Source organism: Electrophorus electricus, chromosome 1 (assembly GCF_041902795.1).
Source record: "Electrophorus electricus isolate QZ-2024a chromosome 1, ASM4190279v1, whole genome shotgun sequence".
NCBI classification, from domain to species: Eukaryota; Metazoa; Chordata; class Actinopteri; order Gymnotiformes; family Gymnotidae; genus Electrophorus; species Electrophorus electricus.
The window spans coordinates 41536271-41561359 of NC_137497.1; the positions used below are offsets into that span (position 1 = coordinate 41536271).

The 25089-nt window shown below is 46.6% G+C and overlaps 2 protein-coding genes across 5 annotated transcripts in view; one reads left to right on the plus strand and one right to left on the minus strand.

Annotated features, from left to right (window-relative positions):
• The window catches only part of rftn1b (raftlin, lipid raft linker 1b), a 49048-nt gene extending 33812 nt beyond the window's left edge, over positions 1–15236 (plus strand). For all 4 annotated transcript variants that reach the window (XM_081720233.1, XM_027012286.3, XM_081720225.1 and 1 more), the window contains 4 exons: positions 2722–2828; positions 6963–7066; positions 10285–10360; positions 10549–15236. In XM_081720233.1, coding sequence (XP_081576359.1) covers positions 2722–2828; positions 6963–7066; positions 10285–10360; positions 10549–11106 — 845 coding nt within the window. In that variant the 3' untranslated portion in view covers positions 11107–15236. The remainder of the gene's footprint in view (positions 1–2721; positions 2829–6962; positions 7067–10284; positions 10361–10548) is intronic.
• A 1327-nt stretch (positions 15237–16563) lies between these two features.
• On the minus strand, positions 16564–18584 carry LOC113578811 (vitelline membrane outer layer protein 1 homolog). Its single transcript, XM_027012276.3, has 3 exons — positions 17987–18584; positions 17406–17518; positions 16564–16988 (listed from the first exon to the last, which is right to left on the minus strand). The coding sequence occupies exons 1-3, from the start codon at positions 18269–18271 to the stop codon at positions 16679–16681; spliced, it is 708 nt and encodes a 235-aa protein (XP_026868077.2). The 5' UTR covers positions 18272–18584; the 3' UTR covers positions 16564–16678.
• Positions 18585–25089: the final 6505 nt, after the last annotated feature.

Consider the following 25089-nt stretch of genomic DNA (forward strand, 5'->3'; position numbering starts at 1 on the left):
GGGAACAAACAGCCAATGAAAAGCCCCCGACCTATACCCCTGGATCTTCCAGAGAAAGGCAAAGAGGATTGTGGGAGGGCACACCCCGCACAAAGAATTCCACCGCCTTTCAGACAAGTTTGGCCAGAGATGGCAGGAGGGCACGGCTCCTGCCATCTGTGCTAGGGAGGAGAAAGATGCCTATGGCTGTGCTAGGTGAGGAGGGCTTCATCCATGTCTGTTCTGGGTGGTGCTGTGGTTGTTGCCTGTGTGTCCTTCTCTGCTCACCTGCTCTCTCTCTGTCTCTCAGCCCTGCTCAGGCAGCATGGGGGGCCGTCTCATACATCAAACAGCCCTCTCCTTGCTCCGAGACATGTTTCCATGGCGAGCGCGTTTCCAGGGGCGCGGGGATGTTCGGGTTTAATGGCTGGATTGGGCGGTGCTCTCTCCAGGTGTACAGAGTCCTGACGGAGACGACATCGAGGGTCGGAAATCCTCAGATTGTTGAATTTGCAGATTCAGCGCGCTCAGCTCCCATGCACTGCACTGGCACAGTGAGATTAAAGATTGCTCTGACAGCAGGCAATGCAGGAGGGTCACACAGGTCAGCACAGGCGTACGGGCTGCCCCGGCGGCACACCACTGCCACTTCAAACAGCGACATTATAGGCTAAAACGTTCCCGTCGTCTTTTTTTTTTTTGTTGTTTTGGTTTTCCGCTACCTCCCTCACAAATGGATTAGCATCCGCAGCTGTGAGACATTCATATGCATAACTAGCCATGCTGTGTCTTCTATATTCAGATGCGGCACAGACGCTGCTATTCAGCGTATGAATTTCCAATAAGGTATTATACTCCTCTGAAAGGATTTTTGGAGATACCTCAACTGGCTTTTTTTCCTTTTTCTTTTATTTGTGAGGTGGAGAATACAAAGAAATCTGGTGGTGAATGAAGCAGCTGAGGTGAGGCTACACTGCAGAGAGATAACAGAGAGAGAGAGAGAGAGAGCGAGAGAGAGAGAGAGAGAGAGAGAGAGAGAGAGAGTGTGACGGGGAGAGAAAGAGACAGAGAGAGAGGGACAGAGGAAGAGGAATGACACATTGCACAAACACATTACACGCCTCCTCACACCAAACTTGGCATTCATCTTCAAATGGAGCGTGTACGCTCACACCAGGAATGAATCCTGCAAAAAACATGGGAGTTCCACACGCTGACCACCCTAAAATCTGCCTGGCAACCCCAGGGCTTTTGCGCAATCCCCAAAATGCCCAAAACCGGCCCGCATAAATGTCACACGAGTGTCACATTCAATCCAGGTGCTGTGTGAGGCACGTGTTTATAACGCACTCTCGGGCCAGGCAACCGGCCAGAGGCTGCACTGGTACACAAGGCAGTCTCACGAGCGGACTTTTCCGATCACGGCTGGCAAGGCAGGCCCTGTCTGAGGTATGGCAGACAGAACAACAGCCCTTGTTTGAAGAGGGCAGAGAGACGTCTTCAGCCGAATGAGCTGATCTTAAAATGGGTATTTGAGATTGGACAATGGAGGTAGTCACTGCCCCTCCCACTGCCCCCACCCCTCTCTCTCTCCTTATCTACCCCTATCTATCCCAACTCTGGGAAACACAGTGGAAATGGAGCACTCCTGTTCAGAGTGGACTCCTCACCCTGAACAACAGAAGGATGGGAGGCCCACATGCGTCCCGCGTCACCTCCAAAACCCCGTCCAGCCCTGTAGCTGGGCAGAAACGGCAACAACCCTCGATTACAGCTGACATGCACTGACATTCTGATCGAGCTTAGCACGGCTTCTTTATTTCATGACGCCGAAAGCGTTCCGGTGTTCATAATTGATAACATTGGGACTCTCTGCTAATTAAAGCTGCCATTAGTTGAAAAGCTATTTCGTGTTTGAAGGAATATTCAAAATGGCAGCCTCAGGTGTCTTTCCTCATAACTTTCTTTTCGATTGCCTCTCTTTCTTTGTCTTTCTCTCTCTCTCTCTCTTTCTCTCTCTCTCTCTCTCTTTCTCTCTCGTTCTTTCTCTCTCTCTTTCTCTCTCAGTTCATTTCACTTCAAGGTAGGTTTAGTGGGATGGCTGTATCATGTATCATTTTGCCAAAGCAAGTAGTTTGGTATTGAACATACAATAGTGTTTAAGTCATAATAGTCATAACTAACAAAATAATAATAAAAGTCAATAATGTGACAACAAATGATAATAAACTAGATGAAACAAAGTCAGTAATAATAACTAATGTAGTGTGCCTGTGTCTCAGGCAGTGACATGCTGCCACAAATATTAAAGCGAGAGGTGCTGTTTCCTTTTTTTAGACTATTATTGTTAGATTAATGAGATTTAGATTATTAATGGGGGAATATTTCAAAATTAGGGAGTATATTTGCCAATCCGTGTGAATTATCAAGAAAGGCAGAGAAAGTGCTGCTCAGTCTCGACCTCACCATTCTCACACTGACCGCACAATCTTCTCTCTCAGGGTAGGCGGGGTCCGATGTGTCTGCCCATTTCTGTGGCCAGATTGAGGTCACTGAGCTGTACTTGAACCTGTATTTTTCTCTCTTTTTTCCCCCCTTACTTTTTTTTTTTCGCTACATACACTAAGTTTTGCTGAAATGAAACACCGTTTCCTGTTTGCGCAGCTCCACAGAGCTGAATGCTCTTCCCCGGTGACCCCGCGTTTGACAGCCCCCTCTGGCTTCCTTATCTCTTCCCCGCAGATAAGCTGCCCAAGGTCATCGAGGGCGTGTTCGTCTTCCAAGAGGCAGAGCCCAGCACGAGCACGGCCTACGACGCCATCGTGGTCGAGCAGTGGAGCGTCGTTGATGTGAGTGGGCTCCTGCCGTTTCGTTTTCTGCACAGCACTGTGCAGAACACCTTTGAGCCTCGCACAAAGCGAGGTGCCCCGACCTGACAGCAGCAGCCAATGAGACGCAGGAGCATGCTTGTGCCCAACCATGTAGTGGTAAACAGTGGAATTCAGCTTAGCAGAACTGAATTCACATCCACACATTTGAATCCAGCAAGCGTTAGGACTCCATAAGATGGGGGTCCCCCTGTGCTAGAGATCTGTATTCCACTTCACATCCCACCCTAATCTAACACACCTACTCCAGCAAATTGAGGCAAAGGAGGACAACGGCTCCGTCTAATTAGAGAATAAATAGAATCCGGGCCAGGGGCCATTTTGTGATGTTCGTTATGCTTCACCTGCATTAAACACCTCATATTGAATAACAATAATAATTTGCCACCAAAGACATGTGTCAACAACTTGTGTTTGCTGACATATTGTGATGCGAAGGGATCCTTCTATTTTAATGAAAAATACCAGCTGTAGAATGACTATATTTAAAAAATGTATTATGTAAATATGCTGAGAAGCTGGGCTAACGCTTTGGTGGGTACATGCTTTTAAGATTCAACCCAAATAGACGTATGCAAACAATAGAAGACTACAAACCACAGAAAATAAAATCAAATGTTGTGAGGGACACAAAACAAATAAAAGAAAAAAAGAAACAAAGAACAGAAAATGACGGGTAATGAGGTGTTAGGAAGTGGACTGTGTGGTGGGCCGCAGCTCCAAGGGCCACCAATGGCTCACGGCCAAGAGGCATGTTCCAGGTGTGATTGCTTCAGATGAGATTTTGTGCCGGTTCTGCATTGATTCACTTCAAGTTGGTCACGCTTGGTCTGGTTCGGGGTCTCTGTGTGTGTGTGTGTGTGTGTGTGTGTGTGTGTGTGTGTGTGTGTGTGTGTGTGGGCAGTGTTGTCATAGTAATCGCTGTGTATTCTGATGCTATCACAGTAATCGAGTTTCTTAACCCTATGACTCATCCTGCCTTTCTTATTCTGTACGGCTATCTGCCTGTCTGCCTGTCTGTCTGTTTCTGTCTGTCATTCTCTGTCTCTACCTCTCAGTCTTTACCTCTCATTTTCTTAGTCTTCCTGACCGACTCTCTCTCTCTCTCTCTCTCTCTCTCTCTCTCTCTCTTCTCTCTCTCTCTCTCTCAGCTGCTCTGTGAACTGCATTGCTCACTAGCTGTGGGGTAGAACACCCTGCTGATACCTGACAGCATTCAGGTAGATGGGTAGATTGCATTCAGATCTAAGCAGCCTTGGCGGGCCTGATCTCCCCAATCAGATGGACACAGCAGGACCTTTGCAGGATGTTAGCGCCCTGATGGCCATTGTTCTCATATCGCGAGGTCTCAACAGCCATAACGTTACTAATTATTCATAAGAGAAAGAGACATAACTGGATTTCTTTTCTTCCAATAAGGGCAAGAAAGCAATAACGCAGCACTGCATAGCAATTGAACATCTTCAAATGCACTATATTGTTGTTTCCTGTGTTTTGAACTCTCCTGTGTTCTGTAGTGTTCTTTTCTTTTCGAATGGGCCTTAAGGCATCTACTTGGAGCTGTAATGACACTATGGAGAAAAGCAAACCGTGCACAAAAAGACTACAGCCCCAGTATTAATAGAGCTCTTCATGGTACATCTCAGAGTACATCACACAGCACATCACACAGCACAGCTTTACAAGGAGATTCAAATTGTGCGTGCACTCTATTCCTGGTTGCCCAAGAAAATCAATAGACAACCTTAGATACATATTGCAGAGAAGTCCTGCCATGATGAGACATTTCTATTCCCATTTAAGAGTTCTGTGAGGGATAATCCTTGAAGATTTACTGCTTGACAACATATGTATTATTTTTGATCCTGTGAGGAGCAGATCTTGACAGCATTTTAGGAGACTCCTGTTGCCCAGATCCAGCTTTTGTTTAAAGCTATATTACACATAGTAGGTGATTTCCGATGACTGAGCCTCCATTCTTCTGGAAAGGAAGAACAAGGGCTGGCATGAGCTGGCAGTATCTAAACCATCGTGGAGATTGAGAAGACGCCACACAGCCGCAGCAGCTGGAAGGACATCGACCTAGCAATGCCAGAGCTTCTCTGAGCACCGCCAGCACTTTGCTTCCTGATGTGCAGCTAGTTTAGCTGTGTTCCCTTTAATCGGCTTAGCCCCTGCGTCTCCGTGTTTTGGAATGTTCCGGCCCCGCTCTCCTGAACTGACTCTTGGAAGCCCGAGCTATGACTGTGAAGTTCCCAGCCTCAGGGCTCATGCGACCAGCGGGAGGGAGAGAGTTAGCCAAGCTGATGTCGTTAGCGGGCCTCGGCGTGCTGCGGCTATATCAAGGCACCGCCTTTTGTGGTTGACAGGGTGATAGCCATCATCAGTCACCAGAAACCGGATTAGACCTCAGATTAGATCAGATTTGTCCTAAAGTTGTCACACCAGGATGCAGCTAAAGAATCTCTGAAGAACAGAGTCACACAAGGGGCACGTTAAGCAAAGTTTAGGATAAGGAGTGTGTGTGTGCCTGAATGCTCATGAAGTGTCACCTGGTGCAGCAGAAGTAAAGTATGAAGGTCGAACCAGACATTGAACCAGTGGGACATCAGAACAGAGGAAAGATCATTAAAATGTGTCCTTTGGCAATAGTATCTGTCTGACTCCTGCAGAGGTGAGAAAAACATGTGACCCATATTTTCAAAAAACAATTTTCAATTCCGTATATGCTCAGCTGATCTCTCAGGGGGGAAGATATCTCATCTTAAAAAATAGCAGGTGTAATTAAAGTCAAAGGTGCTTTCCCCTTAAAATGTTTAAACAGTTTGGTTGGATACACACTACTCATCTAGTTTGTTTCCACTGTAATTTCGGTTCCTACCTTTCTAGTGTGTCCTAGGGCATTCATGCTTAACTCACCTATGTTCTCTTATATGGTTGATGAGAACACAATAATCACATATTACTGTACTGTTAAAAGCATCATTAACATCTACTGCAGATGTGGAATGGATGAGGTCATCTCTCTGTCAGTACATACAGCTGGCATTGCATGTTCAGTACCTCTGAGGTGGGAAATGTGGATTCTGGAATTTTGCCCAATAATCTCCTCAGTGCGAGTTGTCTCTGATTTCCCTCCTGCTGGCAGGATCAACATGGCGCCAGTCAGAGAGAGTGAGGGCGTATGCCATGGTTCTGTTTACCCCTCAGTGGGTCACATGCTTTATGGTACTGCAGAGCCCTGAGCTGAATGCTGCTCTCTGAAACCCCCTGAAGTGTGTGAGTTCTGTTAATCGAGAGGCTCAGAATGCGAAAAATCTCTTTCGAGCCTGAGAGGCCAAAGAATCGTGTGCTGCTGGTTCCAGGGCGATTCTGGAGTGTTCCGCTTGTGCACCTGGGCCCTTTACTCCAGGACACCTCACCAGGGTTGATCCCAGTGCAGACCCTGCCTCACTTTACGCCCCACCCCATGCCCTGCCAAATGCCCCCGCCCCATGCCCCGCCCCATGCCCCGCCTCATGTCTCGCCCTGGTTGCTGATTTTCACACTTTGGTCAACGTGAACATAAAGGTCAAGGCAGGAGATGTAAGAGACGGTTTGTCATGCCATTACAACTGCAACGCACGGTGTACCGCCATGATGTCAGCCACGGTGATGTCAGACAGGCAGAGAACTGCAGGAGAGCTGTTTCCCTTTGTGTGTATGCCATGAAAATCTAGACCCATGCATTGTGTCATATACATGCAACCGGTGGCATTTTGTAACTGTGCCTGTCGCAGTATGTATGTGGTGTGTGTGTGGGCGTGTGTGTGTGTGTGTGTGTGTGTGTGTGTGTGTGTGTGTGTGAGACACGCAACATGGCTTCCTTTGGAGCCAGGTGCAGTTAAACCACACTTACTTTCCTGTGTTCTCATGAACTCACCAGCAATTGCAACTAAACCGCAGGTTTCAAAATCATGCAAAACAACTTGTTCCTTTGAAAGGAGGCTCTTTCAGAATCAGAGAAGCCTTTGATGTCACTACAGTTCTTACTTCATGTAGTTCATAAGGCATATTCGTGTGTGTGTCTGTGTGTGTGTGTATGTTTTTGTATAGGGGGTGCAGGTGAAGACGGACTACATCCCCCTTCTTGAGTCTTTGGCCTCGTTTGGATGGAGGCTCACCTGTGTGCTGCCTACACCCATCGTCAAGACCAACAGGTAGCACACTAGCACCGCCCGCTGGCCTGGGAAGCAGGCACAGGGAGGCTTCTATCAAAACCCATTCACACTTCTCTTATTCTTTCTTAACTTTTCTCACTAGTTTAGTGACTTTCCTACAAAAACAGCACATGCTCTCTGGGACCCCTGGACATGTTTGCCAGCTCTGCATATGCCAAAGTTAACCACAGAACCATGGAAGTTACAAATACAAACCCAGTGCCAGTTTCACCAGCATGCACAGGCCTGAAAATGAAACATTCATGTGAAAATTAGACAGACGTTTATCACATGAATTCCACTAACGAATTGTCATTTTCACCCCGTGGTGAGAAGAGAATGCGGTTCGTCAGAAAGTGTAGGTGGCGTTGTCTTCCTTGTGCGATATGAATAGATACTCTATTGTACAGAAAACATGCTGTTTTGGCAGTGTGTGCATTTGCGTGGGGCAGTTTAGCGCCAGACAGAAAACACATCCATGGCAGAAAACAGCAGAATTCCGTTAGCAAGCGTTGTCGTGTTCCTGTACAGCTTCTTCATCACTGTCCACGCTGCGCACAGGAGGCACGCCGCCCGCCAAACTGCTCCCACTGACGGAGCACCGCAGAAAGGTCTTAGCAGAAGCCGATCGATCAGGCCTGCCTGCTGCCTGCCCAGTGTTTGCCCGCCATCTGTAGCCACGTGCTCTGGGGAAGGAGGGTCACTTCACCTGCTGGGTTGTTGTTTTTTCAATGTTGTCATCATTGTTGATTTGTTTTCCTTTGTTCAGAAGGACAGATCATGGTATGGGGTACGCTGGGAGAGCGGCTGGACGGTTCTTGAGCTGGACACGGTGTCCTAGGGCAGCGCTGTAAGAGCAGACCCAGCAGGACATCAGATGGCAGGTCACAGTGGGACCTCGACAGGGGGTCGGGGGGGATCTCCAGATGGTTTGAGAGGCACCATCTTTCTTAAGCGCATGTCCCACGTTCCTGTTGGGGGCGGAGAGTTAGCACATATAGTAAAGTCCTTCCCGTGCACTGTCTTGTTGCCATGACGTGTCAGACCTTCCGACAGACCTTTGCAAGTGTAAGAGAGTGTCTGGCAGTGTATGAGTCAAGGGCTGGTTCAATCTATTTGTGTGTGTGTGTGTGTGTGTGTGTGTGTGTGTGTATGTGTGTGTGTGTGTGTATGTGTGTGTGTTGGTGGGGAGAGCAGACTGCTTGTTTGTTCAGCGTAATGGAATGTCAATGGAGCAAAATGATAATTTCCATAATGGTGCCCGGAAGCTTGTGGTGACGGCGGGCGGAGACACTCACCATGTAATCTCCATCTGTCATATCGGCACCTGCGTTCAGCCGATCCCTCAGCCCCCCCCCCCCCCCCCCCACACACACACACACACAACTTCACCCCACACAAACTCCATCAGGCTTTCTAACCATGCCACACTCTCGCCTGATTAATTACAGGCCTATTTCAAAGTTTCAAAAATAAAATGCTGCAGCACAACACCAGCAATGGGATAATTCATCAGAGTTGTGCTACACTCTAGAGGGGCTTAATGCTTCATACTTGGGGAGAGTCCGTTTAGTCTCTGTTAGAGCCCAGGTTAAGGAACAGTAGGGTTCAGATCTCAGCACTCCGGCATTGTTATAATCACTGTTCCAGTCTTAGAGGGAGGTCACCCTGGGCTCTGCTTGTCAAATCACTACCTGAAAAATTCCAGGAACTGTGCGATGAAGTCTGTTATGCCAGGGACTGTATGAGTCGTCCTCTTCTCTGCTGTGACATGGAGACAAAGACAACCACCCGAGGAAAAAGGTCACAATTCCTCAGCCATACTTGCATGTCTTACCCAGGTGAGGCGAGCACTTCCAAGGCTCCCTGTTTCTCATCATAGATTCCTGAGTAGGAAGCGCTTGGTGAAATATCCAGCTCCGTTAGGAGCGCAGAGGCGGGGGGTAAATGAGGTATTTGGTGTGGATTGTCAGCTTGTGCCAGAGATCTGAGGCCTATTTGATGTTGGCTGATTGTAGCAGAATTTCCGCAGCTGAATTATTCCTCTCTGTGTGTGTGTGTGTGTGTGTGTGTGTGTGTGTGCTGAGGGAAGGTAAAGAGGAGGACTTGTTCTGAGCTTGACAACATTAGAGACCCTCTAAGTGCTTTTCTGGTGAAGATTTGGAGGGGTGTGTGCACAGCTGGGAAAGTAGAGCGAGACAGGGGAGAGGAGGAGAGGAGAAAAGGAGGAGAGGAGGAGAGAGGAGGAGGGAGCATGAGAGAGATGAAGAATGTTTAGAAGCATAACTCATCTGCACAGATATACACACACAGTATTTATATGTGTGTGTGTGTGTGTGTGTGTGTGTGTGTGTGTGTGTGTGTGTGTGTGTGTGTGTGTGTGTGTGTGTGTGTGTATATATATATATATATATATATATTTTTCATTGAGATGTTCCAGAAGCTCCCAGCCCACAGCGTGACCCAGCGGCTTGGGGTTGACCCAACCTGCCATTCCTTCCTCTCTCCCACTGACAGTGATGGAGAGAGTGAGGGAGATGCTCTGGATATCTCTCCCAGGGAGAGAGGGAATTTCGCCCTGTCTGTGCCCTGTCTATATATGGAAACGCCACGCACTTTCACTTTGGCTCCGGTCTTGCTTTGCGACACTGAGAGTGTGAGCACAAGGAAGAATGCTGGACTCTTCACACTGGCACTGGCAAACTCTGCAAACTCATTCTCACTGGACAGTCCTGCATCAGTCACTGCGTTACTACTCGACACCTGCACGTAGTGTTCAGCCTGCCTGGCCCTGATGTCATTAGAGAAGAGAGCAAATATACTTAAAGTAACTAGCAAAACAGTGAGCCCTACCAATGTCTATTTGAATATGTTTACTGTGGCTTGAGGTTCCCAATTGCACTGCAGTACGAAGATCACAGAAAGTTAACTGGGATTATGTAATTCCTGTCACCAGCACAATAATGCCACAGTGCCCTTGGGAAAAAAGGTTCCTGAATGCATAGCAGACTGTAACTAATCAACACAGCTCCCAACTACCATGAAAGAGGAAGTCATTAAAAATATCACTAACGAGGACTTGACCCATGTACCCCAATGTATGTAAATCCACAAGCCTTTAACTAATGTTACGCTCATGCCTAATGTCTTCTGTTTTCTCTCTCTCTCTCTCTCTCTCTCTCTCTCTCTCTCTCTCTCTCTCTCTCTGTTTTCCTAAGCAATGGGAGCCTGTCCACCAAGCAGATAGTGTTCCTCCAGAGACCAGCTCTGCCTGCAAAGAAGAGACAATCCAAGGTAAGCCTAAATGCTCAGATTACTCTACTCTGCTGTTTCATGCATGACTTTCTCTAAAGGCACACACACACATACACCCACGCACACACACACACACACACACACAAACGTACACACTTATGCACACCTAGCAACCTGCACAGGAGCTGTGTACCAACTAAAATGTTCTATAAAACACTCTGTTCTAGAAACTCATCTTTCGAACGCGGAACAAGTCGGGCAAGAACTCTGTCAAAGATGCGCCGAAGAACAAGAAGAAGAAAAACGCCGCCGCCACCGCCGCCGAGAAAGAGCTCGAGGGTCCGAAGCTCCAGGACGGCGCGGAAAAACCCGAGAGCGCAAACGAGATGACAGGCGCCAGCGAGGGGCGAGGCGGCCAATCCGACGGGGAGCTGGCGCAGGAGGGGGTAGGAGAGGGGAAGAAGAGGAGCGAAGGAAGGGGCGAGGTCGAGACAGAGGTGAGCAGAGAGGGAGGGGTGGAGCTGGCAGGACAGCGACAAGATGAGCAAGCGGGCAAGACAGAGTGCGACGACCAGGCAGCAGAGGTTAAAGACGGAGAAATGGAGAGTGAAGAGGGGGGGAGTGACCGGAATAAAGAGAGTCCGCAGACCTGCCGCCAGCAGGAAAGCGGAGAGGGGCAGAAGCAGTCAGCCAATGACAGCAGCTGGGAGAACCAACAGGAAAGCAGCATCACCGTGGACGGATCGGCGCCCGCAGCCAACGGCTCTCCAGCCAATCAGGAGTAAGTGCACCGCTCCTGCCTTATCCGTAGGGGTCGGGCTGTCGCGAGCCTTTCCGCATCCAAACACGGACACCGTCGCACCAAAACCTCACACCTGCTCTCATGACCTCTCATAATCCGCACTGCACGCTTACGAAGAGTGGGGGCGTACGAGCAGATCTTCCTCACGACTCCCAACACGGCCTGGGGAAAGGGTGGGAGGGCTGCTATCAAGAAAAAGCACTGGATATTAAAACCACCTGGGGAAGTAGAATAAATGAGCCGCGAGGGCCCCAGGGCTGACGGAATCCACTGACTCTGGTTCTCTTGCCCTCTCCCGCCCCCCAGAAACTCAGTCCAAAATAAACCGTGCTACGTTAGCAGAAAGTACATCCCATGTGCTTAAACGTGAGTGGAACAGCAGAGGAGAGCAGTCAGCTATTGTTGCGAAAGGCAATCTGTGGTAAAGTAAACATGATCTCGGTATTGTTGTGTCCTTCTGTTTACAATTATGAGTATATTCAATTACCCTCCCTGCAAACACAGAGTAGTAAACGCACACGGAGAAGAATTGCTTTGCAACAGCGTTTGACATGCTTCAGTTTCATTTGGGCTGTTGGCTATCGGAGCACATTTTTATGACTAACCCAGCTGAGAAGAGCCATGGAATCCAGAGTGAGACTTGCTTTCTGATTCATATTTTAAACCAATCTGTGCTGAGTCTGTCACACAACTCTTTTATTACAGTTTTTTCTCCTTTGTTTGTTTCTCGCTTGCCGAGGTAATGAATGTCGAAACCCTTGCTGTCTTGAGGGTAACTTCAGCCAACAGAAACAAAAAAGCTAATAAATGGGAACGTGACTGAAGAACCCCGCTGACAAACGAGGACCGGGTCCTCTGTGCTGGAAAACAGCTGTTACCATGCAAGCTGCAGAACAGCTAGTGTGGAGTCTGTTTGGGCAGTGGAAAAACTTAGTGTGTCTCGCCTCTTTGGGCAGGCCCATGTTAGGGCAACATCAGAAAAGAAAGACACACGTGTTAGCCGAAGGACACCTTTCGTTCACTCATAAACCACAACAAGGACGCGTCTGATTCGGCGTTCAGTTCACAGTTCATTTCCTAGTCGTACATTGTCATAAGATGTATGGTGTCAAATGTAGGAAATCAACTTGTGTGGTTCAAGGGCAAGGATTTCTCTTCATGGATAAGATGTCTAGAGAGGCAGAAAGTGCCCCAGAGGGAAGGGCTTCAGAATTGTCCCAGGTGTCCCAAAAGTGCCACCCCTCCTCAGTATCGACCGGTCGCAGCTGCAGGGATTATCGTCCAACCTGAGAGAGGGAAAAGGCTTTTAGCGTCCACATGGCGCAGACCTTACCTCACAACCTGGCTTTCCACACAAAGATTAAGCCAAAAGGATTTTCCACAGAGAACCACCAGTGCTGCTGTCGATTGGTCCAAGACAGGGCTTAATCTGTGCCCAGGGAAACTGGCCAAAAAGACAATTGTTTTACCCCTGAGTCCTTTCACGTGACTGCGGCAAAGGACCCACAGATAACAGATGTGTGGAGAGTGGGCATGGGAGAGTGGGCACGTCTGGTGCCCAGCACGGTGGTGCCTGGCTCCCAGGTCCCTGGTGGCATGCCATTCGCCACACGCCCTGTGGCGGCCCAGGGGGCCTGGCCTACGTACACCTCTTAACGACAAAAGAGGCTCCACCTAAATCTCAAAGGTCGTTGTAAACTGTCTGGGTAGCTGTCAAGGCCTGAGAGGAGGAATTAAACACTCATGGATCTTCACGACGACATCACCCCAGACCTTTACTGGGAGCACTGGACGTCCTCTCAGTTTCATAATGGGTCAAAAAAGGCGCTGTCCACATTCAGGGTTGTATTTTGGGTTTTTTTTTCCCTCTTTGCCACAGAGGTGTTGACGGGGGACGCTCAGCGATGTGTGGCATTTCAGAGCTGCTTCTGCTTTCATCCTGTTAACTGGTCCTAGTCAGTGAGGAGCTCGCTGGAGGGATGGGACATGGGCTTGCTCGGAATGGGATTCGGAATGGGAATGGCAGAGTGCATTTTCTTCGTGATCACAGCGTTCTTTGCCGAACAGGAAAGAAAAACATTCCAAACTGGCCTTTATCTTAAAGCTCTCTTAGTACTGATAAATTAGGAAATACTGATGTGGTCTCTTTGGTTGTTTATTATGGTTTATGTCTCCTGGCTTTGTGTCGGGCTGCTGTCGGTGCCTGTGTCACGCGTGCGTGGAATATAGCTTAGTGTCTCGGGCTCCCTGACACGGTCGCTTAATGTGGATTAGCAGTCAGACTCCTGTGTGAAACCTCAAGTCTCTTGGAATTGTGACTGGGAGGTCATTGCTGCCTGGAAAGGTGTTGAAGAAACTTTACGCTGTTGCTTCGTAGATGTTGGACGTCAAATGGAACAAGGACGGCAGAGTTAGCTGGTTGTGATAGATGTATGTGTTATGTGTCCTGTGCAAGTAACACACACCGCTCCCCAGCATCTCCTCGCAAAATGCAGACACCGCGGCCTGTGTGATAAGGGCTGCCCTGTGTTTTGTGTCCTGCCTTGGAGAGATCTGTGCGTGGACCGCAGAGTCATCAGAAGACGTGGAGTGCATGGCCTAGGGCGTTCCACGTCTCACCCCAGAAACATTCTCTCACCTCAAGTACAGATCTCATGTGATCTCATGCGCACTTTGTTCATTTCAGCGTAACCTTTTCATGTGTCAGAACCTTTGGCAGCGGGAAGAGAGGTTATTACATGTAATAATGCATAGAACCTTCTGTAGCGGGGAGAGAGGTTATTACAGGTAATAATGCACAGAACCTTCTGTAGCAGGGAGAGAGGTTATTACACGTAATAATGCACAGAACCTTCTGTAGCGGGGAGAGAGGTTATTACAGGTAATAATGCACAGAACCTTCTGCAGCAGGGAGAGAGGTTATTACAGGTAATAACACACAGCTCCTTTGGTCCTTTGTCTGTTTCCTTTCTTTCCTGATCTGCTGAAATGAGCATAAAGACAGGCGGAACTGCGGGAGGACTGTGCGAGATTTCATGCTGAAGGGTTTTTTTTTTCTTCTTCTTCTTTTTTCTGCTGCTGGTGAAGTCCGTACAAATGGTGTTGCATATCTGAAAATGTGCTTTGAAATCTGCCTCCATTTTAAAGGGCGTTTCTTCAATTGTTGTCACATTTGTAAAACATTACCTTCTGTTACTTTGTATAAGATGCAATGCAGTCCATCCATAAGTCATCAGACAGTGACAGGATACGTTGTTTTGGCTCTGTACCCCAGCACAGTGGATTTGAATTCTTATAATTAAACTATTACTATTAGGTTCAAGTGCAGATTGTCAGCGTTAAATGGGTGAACCATAAAAGAACCATTAAGGCATTTTTTTACGAGACCATAAATAACCAGTTGGTTACACAGTTGTTTTTACGGCCTGTAGTCGTTGCATCACTATCTGATTTACAAGACAGCAAAAATGAAAAATTGGACGTGGCTTTTGTATCCAGAGTCTGTTAGCTCCCTCTCTCAGTATGTGGATGAAAATAGTGTCAGTCAGTGACAGAGACACAGGGCATCATGGGCTGAAAACATCCAAATGAATCAGTCCGACACAAAGCGGAAACGTTTGGCATGTCGGAATTGACTGTACGAGCAGAAGAACGCACAGGTGAGGTGAGCTCGGCACTGACAGACAACCCGGCAGATTAGGACAGCTATGGGAGCAGATGATGAAGCATCATCAGAGAAGACAGCCAGTGTTTTGGGGATGTCTGTAAGCTGACAGCCTCAGGCAGTCATCCGTTCCAAATGATCTGCAAACAAGTACCGTGCATCGCAGTTTTATTTAAGATCATATCGAATTGTCCAAGTGTCTTCACCAGCGATGGAAGGACCTTGGGTAAAAGCACCTGTAAATCCTAAATGGGTCACCTAACGGCGATGTAAATACCCACCTCTGTCCAGTGAGCTGTGATACAGAGCCAAAGCAACAAGCAACTGTCACTGTGAAATGCCTCACAGGCTGCACTGTGCGTTCATGTTTTCTGTACAATTTGTATATTATAAATATGATTTATATTTGATTTGCCTTAAGTATTTCTGACATAAATATTCTAAGATTACTCTGACGTTGTGTGTCCTTGTTTGACGCTGGTTCTTTGCAGACTCATAAGTGACACGCTCTGATAAAAGGTTTTAGTCAACCTTCTCTGTCAAAATTCCCAGAAGGCCACAGTGCCATCTAGTGACCGATTGCTAGCTGGTGCAACAAACAAGATATCGCATGTCCAACATGCATTCCGTTTGTGCAGAAACCCTGTCAGCGCAGGCTTGGGAGTGCATGTTCGGGTCAGATATGTGGTACTGCATTTCATAAATCATAAATCATAAACCTTATGATCTGGTTAATGCATTTACGCCAAGGCCCCTGGGTTATTTTTATACATATTTTGTACCAGGGCACTTACAAGATAGTCCTGCATTATGTAGCGAGAAAGCTATGTAAATACACATTACATATTGCACTTCAGTACTTTCAGCAGGCCTGTTAATACAACCCGCCTTTTAACTTTGTCATGTAACTGAAGCTCGTATACAGATGCTATTGGACCTTACCTTCATTCATTATTTATCTTGGTACTGGTTACGCCATTTATAGGTTACTAGTATCTATATGACTAAATATTAAACAGGGTCACATTTTCTTATGTATCTTTTTAAACTTTTTTCCGTGATCTTTCTGAAAACTGTCACGCTAGTGTTTTAATATTAGCTGACAGTAATAACTACTGGAGGTACACTTAGTGTTTAACACACTATCCACTAGTCAATTAATTAACACAATTACATTTCCACTCCCGATGAGGCCGCTTATCTGGCGCTGTCAGGCTCCAAACTCCACACGAATTAATTACCTCTGTCTCCTCCGCTGGTAATGAGAATCAGAACAGAAGGCTAAGCATCATGTGTCAGCAGAAGTGTTGAGCTATGGTTCGCTCCGATGCCGCAAATTATCACCCACTAATCACGGGAAGCGCTATTCTCCTGGCTGCGCCCATGTCCGCAGCTTTAGTGACGTGTGTTAAGAGATAACGCTGAGTGCGTCCGAATGGTAATATAATTGTGCGTTACTGTGACAGCAGGCATAAGCATAGCGACAGGAAGATGGGCCCGACGGCTTTGCGTGTTTGTTCTGCCCGGGACATTTCCCGCTGACAGTCTCATTCAGCGCTAGAGTTGTGCTGAAAGTCCGCTGGGCCGGCGCCGATGTTGACTGCCTGATTCCTGAATCAGCAGAACAAACCCAAGATAAAGACGGAACTGAGGGCCGAAGCGTCTTACGAATAACAACAGCAGCGCAGGCGCCGATTGTACGATCCCGTCAATATCCGTTAGTCAGAAAACAAATTACTGCTGTAATAAAGAAAATCAAAGAATCAGACGCAAAACAAAGGGCTAGCCTCCGTTTAATATCTCGGAGCATTCAAACCATTCATGACGAACATGAACATAAGCGCTCACCACGGCCCACCCTCCCTGTGTCTCTTACTCAAGCAGTGCTGCCTCACTGCCCACCCCTGCTACAGCAGTGAAAGCGCACGTCATTGAGCGCCGAGTCATCCAGGCCGCCCTGATACGGCTCCATCTTGGTCTCGATGCCACAGATACCGCCCTCCGAACACTCAGGGCTCCAGTGGCTGTAGTCGCCCCAGGGCATGCCTTGGCCCTCCAGCGTGGGGTTGCTGCTGCAGCGGAAGCGGATGTTGTTGACAGCGGTGTCGTCGCCGAACATGCCCCGGTGCGTCTCCACGCGCAGCTGGAAGGAGACGAGGGTTCCGCTTGGACACCACTGCGGATCGGTCCACTCGCCGAAGCTGAGAGGCAGGAGGCGGTTAAGGGGCAGCAGGGCAGTTGCCATATTTTCAAACAAGCAGGCTCTTTCCATCAAACGCAGGGCAGCTGTTTTGCCTACACGGTTTGTGGATAAAAGGATTCACGAAGGGACTGTGAGATGCAGTGCAGCGCCCAGAACCTTGTCTTATGTCCACAAACAAGGGCTGAGTTTGGTCGTGGATTTGCAGTTGTCCTCCTAGATACTGAGTGCTTGCTAAGCAAGCACCAGCTGCTCCAGTGGAGGTCATTTGAGCTCTTTTCTTACAGAGCCTGCATGGCTAGATCTTGCTGCTGTGTTCAAAGTTATGAGCCTGCTTGTTTTTTGTTTTTTTTTTGTAACAGAAACAAGGCGCGTTGGCCCACTGAAAGGGCCAGTGGAAGGTTGTGTCTGGACTCACTAGCCCGTGTTGGACTCCACAGTGTAGAGAAAGCTCCTGTCTCCGTTTTGACCACAAAAGAGACGGATTCCGTTCAGAGCAGTGTCATCTCCCCCGTACTGATTCGTCTCAACCTGCGGAGAGGCATGCACTTCTTACTGGCATAAATAAGTACTCTACTATTCTATTTCACTTTTAGAGCAAAACAATAAGATCAGGATGCCCAAAGTACTACATGGCACTAAGAGTGTCAGCAAAAGATGTTCCCCTCAGACAGACCCCACAGTAATGGCATTCCCCTCAGATTGACCTCCACAGCAAGATGTTCCCCTCAGACTGACCCCACAGTAACAGTGTTCCCCTCAGACTGACCCCCACAGCAAGATGTTCCCCTCAGACTGACCCCACAGTAACAGTGTTCCCCTCAGACTGACCCCCACAGCAAGATGGTCCCCTCGAGACTGACACCTACAACAATGACCCCTGCAGAAATGACATTCCCATCAGATGTTTCCCTCACGGCAGTCCCCTCGGACTGACACTCCCACCCCACCCCGGCAATGACATTGCCCTCAGACTGACTCCCACTGTAGTGACATTACCCTCAGGCTGAACCCCACAGCAAAGAAGTTATCAGGGCACATCTCAGGCCATGTCCACAGGCCAAACTGTTCGCCATTGGGCACCGTCAGCAAGGAGGAATATGGACGGGATGCAAAGCTCGTGCCAGAGCGAATCACAAAGGGGTTCTTCACTGACCCGCACTGTGCCGAGCCCACCAGCGCCAGAAAGCACAGAGCCAGAACACGGGTGAACGCCATGGTCATGTCTTCACAGACACACACACTCCCTCTCAAAGCTTTATAGCTGAGACACCATGCTGTCATCTCATGGGCTTATCATGGTTAATCATTCACTTTCCTGGGCCTGGGAAGCTACAGCTGTCAGAGAACAAGTTTGGATGACTAGAGAAACTACTGTGACATTGTGTTTTTAGAGTGTTTCTAAAAGCTTTCAGAGATCATTTTTCTTCTATCAGACAATAAAACCTCATTTTCAAAATTGTCAAAACAACATTAGCACATATTTTGAATGCAATTAGCAACTGTCTATACTCCACAGTATTAAAATCAAACTTATTTTTCTACAAGTCTGACAACGCTGCAAGTTGCTAAGTGCAGCAGAAGAACATGCCAAATAAAGGCATTACAACAAGCAAAGTTAAAACCAAAAACCTCTGTTCAATATTAAAATGTCAGTGACCCAAAGTCAGTCCAGGTTAAACGAGCAGTGTGTGGCTTTCCCACGATGCTGAGTCCACAAATGGATCCTCAAGGCTCACGCTAATCCTGACCCTGAGGGAACATCAAAGCAGAGGTGAAAGACGATTAAAGGTTAACAATTATTTACTTAAGTCAGGCAGGCTGTTGGAGGAGCCCCCACCACTCGCAGTTCTGTGGAGCACAGAAAGAAAGGTGTGCTTTCACTCCTTTTTCCCACACTTATAGTACTGGTCTGCATTAAATGCAGTAGTCCTTCTGTAACAGGACCGAGATTCACACATAAAGGTGCATGCTGACAATCGGAGATCTATCCATACAGTACAATAACAGCTCATGTGGTGGGATGGATGGGCAGCTTTTGGCGGATTTGTCAGGATGTGATGATGATCGATGCCTGCAGTAACCTATCCCAAAGGTGACGTTCCCAGGTGGCGACGCTAACCTATTGGGAGCCCTAGGTGAAATCTAAATTTTCAACTGTATCCTGTGTGCCTTTCCTAGATAGCATCATGCTATCTGTAGAAAATTCTGAAGAATTTTTTGTTCAGTTTAAAGCTGCAGTACGTATGTTTGGGGAATTTGTCGACCACTCGGGTGGAAATATGTAATTGCACAAAATGTGCAGAAGAATCTGCTGATTGAAAACATGGGTGTCGTTAGGCCTGTTTTAGGGGGGCTACAGCCACCTTTAAATTCCCCCCACCAAATAAGAATGCATTTGAGTTTAAATTGTCAATAATTCTCATTCATTCTTATTCAGCTGTACCATTGTGTCTCCAAATTCACAATTCTATTGAGATATAGGAGCACTAAGACCTGGGAGAGGTGCTGCTGCTGTACAACAGCTCTGAAACCTGAAAAGGCCTGAAATTTGAGTCTGAAAGATTTCATGTTTGATCGATCTCTATGACGCCACTGCGACATCAGTCTGCCCTGCTTTGCTAAAATGTCAATCAGTATGTGTGAGACAGAGGATCTCTGTGTCAGAGAATATTGCTGCAGACATAAAACCTAAAAGTAAAGAATACATGATTTGAATGTTTGCTACAATTGTCCAAAATGAAATCACACTGACATGGTAATGTAATTTTGCATAAAAAGCCAATTAAAAATGACTTTTACGTTAAACAGTGAAGTACCTAGTGCATGTGATGATGGATGGCCTGTCCTTTTTCATTTTTGCAGTTGTCCTGGGGGTCTTATCACCCCCCTATTTATAAATCCATAATATAGCTCCTGATTGCGAGTGAATTTACGTTCAAGCAATATTCAGAGAACTCAACGAGGACTCAGTGATGGAAATGACTTGACGTAAGTGAACTGTCTACCGTTGTAATCATATCCTTATCAGTTTAATGTTGGTTTGTATTTGAGACCTTTCATATGCAGCTACGTATGAAAAAAACCATTTGAAAATAACCCATCTTTCACTGTACTGGGTTAAACATTAGCTGTGATAGCGGCCGGTTAGTCTGATAGTGTATCTAGGTTGCTATTGTCAGGGTTCGCTTTTTTTTTTTTTTTGGATATCTAGCCATTGCTTTGACAGTGCGTGCTATTAGATAACCAAACAAATGGTAGGTAGTGTAACCATACATGCACCATTAGCCAAATGAGAGCCCAAATAACACAAATTAGGTTAATGTTTGTTAGGTTAATGTCAGTTGGGTTAATGTAGACCTATAATATAATAAGGTCTAGCCTGGTTTATCAAACGAAGGATGATCTACGAAGTAAGCAGGCAATATTAGTTAAATAGCTAGCTAACGTTAGCTATACAGCTAAAACATCACAATGACAAGATTACATTGCATACATTACAAGGGTAACATTATATTCCTCAACAATACTCTGGACTCCTTCAGATCACGGAGGTGTCGCAACACCTGAAAAGTCAAGCCTGTGTTCGTTCAGGTCTTAGCTAGAGCTCTATCTTCCTCACTTTTAGCTCTCTCCAGTTACACACCTCAGTGTCCCGACCGCTGTACAGATCAGCACTGTGAGCCACAGCTCCAGTAACGTCACTCAGGTAGACAGCCCGGCCAGGTGGGCCTTGTTTTTGAGCCTGTGCGTGTGACATAAATACGTAGAGATGTCTGACGTGTTCCAAAAAAAAAATTCCCGCCAAATTCGACCCGACAGGTCTGACTTTTGAATGAATATTTCATGCTTTACAGGGCGACTAGAAGGAGTATTGTTTGTACACAACTTGCATTGAATAAGGTGTTCACGATCTGAGTATTGGTGGAACCTTCCACACACTCGGACTCCGTTAACTCTTTACTGACTTGATGAGCAACACAACAGCACAGCATTGCGACCATTAAGGCTTACAGGCGAGAACTGAATTGTGTGTAGTCTATAACAAGAACAAATACAGACAAATCAAATATAAGAATTCAAATTGCCAAATATCCTAGCTAGCTAAATGGCTTGTTATTGGGCGTACAATAAATCTCCGTTCATCTGGTTGTTACCGCAAATATATGCTTACTCAACAGTAAAACGAAGAAACTTGCTGATTCATCCTACAGTGCAAACAGCCATACAACCCACGTGGTACGTAGCCAAGCCTCTGTACCACAGCATTTTTTTTTAAAGGCAGTAAAAGGCTGCATGTATATATCCGTTCAGTCATAAAAATCACAATTCGTCAAAGACACAACTCGGACGACTTGGATGCTAATCGGCACTCTGTTCTGACACTGTGTTTCTTACTGCTCACGTCTGCCACAAGAGGGCAGCAGCGGAGCAGTCGGAGCATAGACAACACCTCGGTCTGCATAATTAACAAGAGTATACGTTTGAAACCTTGGGAACATTTTAATCTAAATCTAATTTTAATGTTGCATACCAAACTATGATTAAGGTTTTGACTTCTTGTTGCGTTCGTTAACTAAATTAAATTTCATTTTATGGGTGCAACATATATTTTTTTTCTTGTAATTAAAACTGTTTGAGTGACAAACTTTACATAACAAATCACTTAGAGAGCCCCGTATTGCAGTGCTCTGGGTGAACCATCAACCTCCATCGTAGCGCACACGAGTACAGCCAGATAAAACATCTGACTGTTCTCACCACAGCAAATCAGATGAATTCTAAGTGTTTACGGATTTATAATTTCTCGATCAAAAGCTAAATTTCGTAGCTGACAACACCACATATTAGTCTAAAATGCTAACGCTCCATCATGCACCTCGGACAGGGACAAACACCACTGCTACACCAAAACGTTCACGGAGTCCTTTGATAACAGATATGTCGGTCCTGGGCTAGCTGATGGATTCTCCATCTTCCCAACGGCTCCTGCCAGCTGGCCCTGCCAGCCACCCGAGAGAGCTCGGACAGAAGAGGTGTGCTCTGTTCGCCACCAAACGCCCTGTCGGGGAGCTGCGGGACGCCGACGCCACCGAGGCAAGATAGCGGTCTTACCCAGCGAGACTCAGCCTGGCTGGTTGGGTTACTGAAACACGCGGAAGTCACTTTCATAAAGATATTTTATGTGCTTTGTGTGGTACTCATACAGATAGACTCGGAAATGTAGTGGATTGGCCTATATATATAGATTGATTGCTTCACTGTGCAGGCTTTGAAGCTAAGGAAATGCAGCTCTCAGCCTGCAATCCCCAAAGGTTAAGAACCTTTACTTCACATCCGGCAATTCTGAGTACCAGCCTCTTAAGTAAGCAGCTATTATCATCCATTCGTCATCCTGACTGCAACTGTATGCAGTGCATCATATGAACGCACTCATCTGAATGCTTTTCAGAGCAGATTTATGCTTGGATATGAATTATGGGATGGTTCTCCTTTACTGACAGTGATCTCGTTTTAATGACTGGAGAAAATATAGTAGGGTGTGTGTATGAGTGTGTTTTTCTCTAGTGTAACGTGCGAGGGCACGCAAGTGTCCTGCATATTGTGTCTCCAGGACAACTGATGTAATGAGTGTTGCAGGTGCAGCTGATGTGGCTAATGGGTTTCCCATGAAGGTGGAGTTTCCGTTTAAAGCCGTCGGGAGAGACTGGCGCAGACACACAGACGAGGAGAGACGGGCGCAGACACACAGAGGCACCTGCTTTCTGCGTCGCTCATTCACCCTCTAGTCTCAATTAGTTTAAACACACAATGGTAGAGTCAGTGATGGCTCTGTTGAGTAATACAACAGATGTACCACCATTTGGTGTCATGGGAGCTGTACTGGAGTTCTGGACAAGGCTAGATTAAATCTGCTTTTATGTATAGACACTGAAGGTAAGGGGTGGGTGTCAACCCTTGTATTCATGTTATTTATTTACAGTGTGTGCTGGGTTATGTAGGTTTAATTACGTTTATGTTTCATATTCTTTGTGATGGTTTCTCACCATTGACACAGTCCACAGTGCAGGTTCTCACCCTCCCTGCACAGCCTGATCTGTGGCATGTGTGCATTGTATTTGTGGGACTTTGTTTTCGGTTGGAATTAAACGGCGTGATTCATCCCTGTTTGTATCTCCTCCTGTGTTGGCTCTGATTTGTGATTAGGCTCTGCCATGGGGTCGTAACACCAGTGTGATCGCAGGCAGTCCATGGCGTTCGTGATCGATAAATCTGGCTGGGGCAGAAGACGACTACAGAGGGACACCAACAGGCCACCCGCCACCTGGCCAGATCTGGCACCGGCCCGCAAACAGCACGGCTCCCCGGAACCGCCGTGCAGGCCAAGTCTCCCACGTCGCCACCAGTGCTAAAAAGATGCACAGAACTCCAGCAGCGCGGGCCAGAGAAGAACTCCGTTGATTGATGGATCCCTGTGACTGCGGCGGGAGAGCAGTGGTCTAGATGGTAATCAGGCAAACCCTAACTGGAGCTCTGCATCCAAACAGAACCTGTCCTTTGCATTAAATGAAGCAGGCAGAAGCTTCGATTTTTATAGTGATTTGAGACAGCCTCCAAGTTCTTTTGCATTGGTTAAGGTCACAACCTGGGAACACTACTGTAACGATTGTTAGCAAAATGAGCCCATTATATCCAAGTGAGTTACATAGAATAGTTGCTCCACCTGGGTGCACACAGAGCAGTTTTGCAGTCGGTCAGATTTTGGCCCCAGAACGAGTCTTGTTTTGTCTGAGAAAGCGTGTGCGTACAAGCGCATTGCTCTCTTCCTGTGTCTTCAATAAGGGTTTAATGAACAACTCTCTTTAATGTCAGGCACCTGGAGAGAATAAATCAACCGTCTGTCTCTTTCACGCTGGGTTTGACTGAAACTACAAGTTCCTCTAATTTGTTTAAACATGCTTCATTTCCTCTTTGTGTGACTTATCTCCTGCTGTGGGGGTGGGACGAGGAGATACAGGGATAAGACACAAGGGCAGAAGAATGGACGCCAAAGATGCTCTAGTTCACTGAAGGGTCACTCTAAAACGATGTCGTTTATTGATGACTGAAATTATTCTACAGGCTAACGTCACTTGTTATAACACAGACTTTTCCATGTAGTAAGCACCTAGGTATCCTTGCTCTAAACGCGTCCTCTCACCTCACTCCGTAATTCCTCACACATTTATGGGATTGATTAATCGTTTTATGGCAGACAATTAATAATGTCCAGGTCATGGCCTAAAAAACTCAGGCTTTAGGAGTCATGGAAGCATCAGGAATATTTAGAAGAATCACGTACAATGGAGTTTTGATGAACTCTTCTGAATAATGAAAGTTTTATATCAAAATATTGATTAAGAGAGTGCACTTTTCAAATTGCAAGAGATGCAGAATTATGGATTATTAAGTATCAAGATGGGTAGATGCTTTCAATGTGAACTATAAATACACAGCTGGAATCAAAATTTGCTTTGACATGAACCATTATTTCCATGGATATGTGCCCTCTTTACATTGTTTACATTTATATTATAGGTCAATTATATATAGGTCAATAGTAAAAACTAGTAATTACAATACTACCTCATGGAGTACATGATAGCTTTTTTAATCTGTGTTTATATATATATACACACACACACACACACACTTTGCTTGCACAGCTGATGAAGGACCTCTCTGTGTGTGTGTATATATGTGTGTGTGTATATATATATATATGAATTAATATTAATTATACACACACACACACACACAGAAACAAGTCGGGATTACGGATTTATGTTACCTGTTTATTCCCTACCAAAACCCATCCCACAAGCAGACAATATGACAGTATAATTATGAGGGGTAGTCTGAACCGTCTTGACTATAATTTAATGAGTAACAGCATTCAACTAGTGGCATGGACGATTAATGAAAAACTGCACTGAACCGAGAAAAGCTGAGTAGCAGGCACTACATCAATCCTGCTGCAGGTACCACTGCTCATAGTGTAATGCAGTTTCTTTCCCTGGTCCTTGGCATACACTAGGTGTCCTGTTTTTGCACTATTCTAA